This window comes from Pygoscelis adeliae, unplaced genomic scaffold (assembly GCF_000699105.1).
Source record: "Pygoscelis adeliae isolate BGI_AS28 unplaced genomic scaffold, ASM69910v1 C11085627, whole genome shotgun sequence".
Taxonomy (NCBI): Eukaryota; Metazoa; Chordata; class Aves; order Sphenisciformes; family Spheniscidae; genus Pygoscelis; species Pygoscelis adeliae.
Window position 1 is genome coordinate 1 of NW_008823816.1, and position 4,120 is coordinate 4,120.

Consider the following 4,120-nt stretch of genomic DNA (forward strand, 5'->3'; position numbering starts at 1 on the left):
CCTCCCCAGGACTGGGAGGAAAATGCTAGTCGAGCTTTGTCCTTGCGAAAACATCTTGATTTGGTCACACAACTGATTATTCAGTGGCGTAGATTGGAGTTGAAGTAAGTAAGAATTGTCCTTCCCTACTGCTTTTTCTTAGATACTGTAAGCTTCCATCTCTGTATGGAGATGCATTCCAATGCAGAATTGCCTTAATCATGGAACATGCTTCTGTGTGTGTGCATCTGTCCTAGTAACAGTGTGGGGGAAAAAACACCCCAAAGGAGCAGCTGTACTGGCTTAGAATGAGCGTGTCCAGCCCATGGTGACCCTATGTATATGCTTCAGGAGGAATAGAAGCAGGACCGATTAACTACAGTACTTCATCCTAATATTTTCCCAGTGTTCTCCTGTTTTCTTCCGAGGGTTTGCTGAGCCTGCAGTGTTTTCTGTTTAACAATCCCCATTAAATTTTCCTTAAAATTATTGTCCAGTGTCCTCTTAAGATCAAGTAAAATTTTTATATCCACAGTATGCCATGATCAGGAATTCCACAAGTCTACCTCAAGTTTTGTGAAGAGAAACTTTTGAACCTGGCTCTGACTGGTTTTGTTTTACCGTCCCTAGTTCCTGTATTTCTTTTCTCATATTTAGTAGTAGTGGCAAAGCAGTGATCCTCCAGAGTTGATTGTATATATTAAGCATATATGCAGATTATTCCATCCTGTAAAATTTTCCTTTAGTTTAGTAGAAACAGAGAATAAAGTTTGTGGTGTTTGGAGCCCAAACTACCCACAATGTTTTTGCTTTATTTTTTCTTCTCTCCCCTTCCTTATTGTTTCTAGTTGCTGGTCAGTAAGTTTGGACAATATTATGAAGCAGCATGTAGAGAAATCCACAAAGCACTGGTTCTCAATCTATCAGATGATTGAGAAGTATGTTCAAGAACAGACAGAGGCAAACACAGAAGGTAAGTGCTGTCCTTATATGAATGTGTGATGCAGTTCCAGCAATTACTAAGAATGCATAATTAAGGTTCTAAGTGCCAGAGTTTGACAATTTCAGGTTTAGTTCTTGTCCCCTTTGCTCTACAATAAATTCCATGACTGTATAGGGTCTCCATATAGAGTGAACTTCGCTTGGTATTTATTTCTGGAACCACCTGTGTCTCTCATAGGACCAACATTGTAGGTGGTATAAAGAAAAAAATGTCTGCAAAAAGCATCTAAAAGACAGTTACCATAGTTCTACTTTGTCATGCACATATAAACATTTCAAACAGATTTGGAGGGTAGGAGGCCTCCATCTGCAGCTGGAAAAGGTGCCTCATTTTTTTTAACTGCACAAAGCATAATTCGTATCCCAGCTGAACTGCTTTTAACATTCTGTATAAAGCCTAAAGAATTCGTACAGTAAGTATGTTTTGGTACATACTGTTCTTAGCAAATCTGTCTGCAGGTGTTCACATTACATAAAATAGGGGAAAGAATATAGCTCTCAGTCCCTTGCCTCCCCAAAATTTAATGAAATTGTGAAGACGAAAGTAGCATCCTCTGGCATGAGGTGGGGTTCTTCCAATCTCATGACTAATTAATGCACTTACTTGACGAGCTTCAGATCCTTGAGTTATTTTACATCTCCAAGTAGACAGCATGTCTTCTTCCATAGGTAATGCCCTAAAGACACTGTATTTTCTACCAGATTCTTCTAAGTTCTATTTCTGTCTTCATGATTTTGAGGAGTTAAGGAACTGGCAGTGACTAATTTATAGTATGGCTCATCATAACCGAAAAAGCCATTCATTCATAAAGAATAGCAAGTATTCTTTAAACACCTGATACGTTCTGAAATTGGACATGTCGCTGGCCTCCTCGGTTTCTATCTTACTGCTGCCTCTCTTGTCTCCTCTCCTTTCTTCTAGTGTCTTGTTTGTTGGTTTTACTTATTATTAAATTAAATTCTTCTTCCCCCACGCCCCTTTCCTATTTTGTGTTGAACCTTTCCTAATAGAGACCTGATCTTTAGTTGGAAGTTTACAAAGAGGAGACAACAATTTTCATGTAGAGTTTTGTTTGTTTGTTTTCTCCCCCTTTCCTTCTAAATTTCTGGTGCAATGTTCAGAAACTGAGCAAATGGATCTGAAAACACTGGTCAGCACACTACAAGCTTTCATTGAAGGATCCACGCTGGGAGAGTTTCATGCACGACTTCAAGCACTACTGGTTTTCCACTGCCATGTCCTGCTGATGCCTCAAGTAGCAGAAAAGGGTAAGTTGTTAGCATTACATGTGTTGAGTCTTCTTTACAACAGCCTGACCATCAGGTATTCAAGACTTCCCAAACAGTTCACTAAGCTCATAAATACAACACAAGCCTATGCTGCTGTTTCTCCCGTTTTCGTGAAGAATACTGTTGGTCAGTTTACCCCATCTTTTGGTGTTGCTAAGTTTCACGATTACAAAAAAAGGGATGCATTTCTCCTCTCAATACTGAAGAATATCCTGTTTTAAACGAAGCTTGTTATTGTCTGTCCCCTCTAGATGTTCTGTGCAGCATCCTGTGGAATCTGTACAATTATTATAAGCAGTTTTCAGAGTGTGTTGAGGCCAGAATCACTGAACTTCGTCAACCTATAGAAAAGGAACTTAAGGTAAAAGGAAACTTTGCTCAGACAATATACTGACCTAATCAAAGGAACAGTGGAGCAGATATTACTTGAATTTGTATATCATAGCTCTGTTGGCCGCTGAAATCCCTACTATACTTCACATTTTCTTTGGCAATAATTTATTGGGGGGGGGGTGTTGGTTGAAGTCTTTAATGTTCGGTCATTCCCATTTTGCCATGGAGGTTTCTCCCTAGTAGTGAAGCCCCTTTGGATTTCACAATGCAGCAGTTTTAGCGTAAACACATATATTAATAGAATAAGATGTCTATGCAATAATTTGCTCACTTACTAAAATGTCTTGCATTTTAAGACTGCCAGATCATCATAGCAGATCAGCTTTAAAGATCATCTTTCATATGCAAATACTTCATTGCATTTATATAAGTAATCCCATTGATTATTTATTTTCGTAATAGGAGTTTGTGAAAATTTCAAAGTGGAATGACGTCAGCTTCTGGGCTATAAAACAATCCGTTGAAAAAATACGCAGGTAACTCAGAGCTTGGAATTAAGCTCCATATTTGGAACCTTCCTTCTAGATGATTTCTCTATAATGTTAAATTTGAATGCAAGAATGTTTCTTCTGCTCACAACACAGTGGAAACATTTCTTTCCAGCAGCTGAGAGATTTCCAGGATTATAAAACCCCGTAACATTTTTGCTTTCCTTTGGTAATTAGGACCCTCTTTAAATTCATGAAGAAGTTTGAAGTTGTTCTGGATGAGCCATGTCGGCCTGCCTTGGTGGAAATTGGTAAGGAAGAGCAGCTGGACTGTTTGCAAAAGCAGGAAGAATCTGAGAACAAAGAGACCAAAGTTCAGAGGCTAAACAACACGCTGAGAAAAATTCTGTCTGCTAGAACAGATGTTGTCAAGGTGACTGTATTCTTTATTTTAAGTGTGGGAAGGATGTTTTCTCTGTTCTCATCTATATGTTTTTCTTCACTGATTTATGCAGAAAAATCTTATGTAAGTGTCAAATCTGTTGAATTATATCATCAACTTTTTGGTCTTACTTGTGTTCAGTGTTATGAAACACTGCAGATGGGTGGAAGTGCAGCATTGAAAGACAAGCATGTTCTGTACTGATTTGGCACAATATCTATGCTCTAATATAGAGATGATAGCAGTTACACATTTCATCTCCAAGTTGCTTGCGTATTGTCTGCAGCAATTTTACTTCCTTGCTAGCGCAGTAATACGGACTGGGAGTTGAAATTATTATTACCTTTTTTTTTCTAAACAAGGACCCAGACAAATGATCATGTAGCTGTAGGATTTCTGCGTATATAAGCTCTGATTAAATATAAAATTACTTTGAGCTTGAATCCTGATAGGGGAATGCACTACACCGTCATATGTTTGCTGTTGGCTGACAGCTTGTGTACTGCAAACATTTGCCTTGGACTAGCTGATACGTGATAAATCCTACTCCACAGTGCCACAGTTTACTGTGTCTCAGAGCTCAGAG

At 38.6% G+C, this 4,120-nt stretch overlaps 1 protein-coding gene across 1 annotated transcript; it reads left to right on the forward strand.

Annotated features, from left to right (window-relative positions):
- Positions 1-24: 24 nt before the first annotated feature.
- On the forward strand, positions 25-3,525 carry LOC103923396 (midasin-like; the record flags this gene model as incomplete). The annotated part of the gene is made up of 6 exons (XM_009331776.1): positions 25-104; positions 828-952; positions 2,104-2,250; positions 2,523-2,632; positions 3,067-3,140; positions 3,330-3,525. Coding segments are annotated over exons 2-6 (624 nt in total), but the record flags the coding sequence as incomplete, so codon positions are not given.
- Positions 3,526-4,120: the final 595 nt, after the last annotated feature.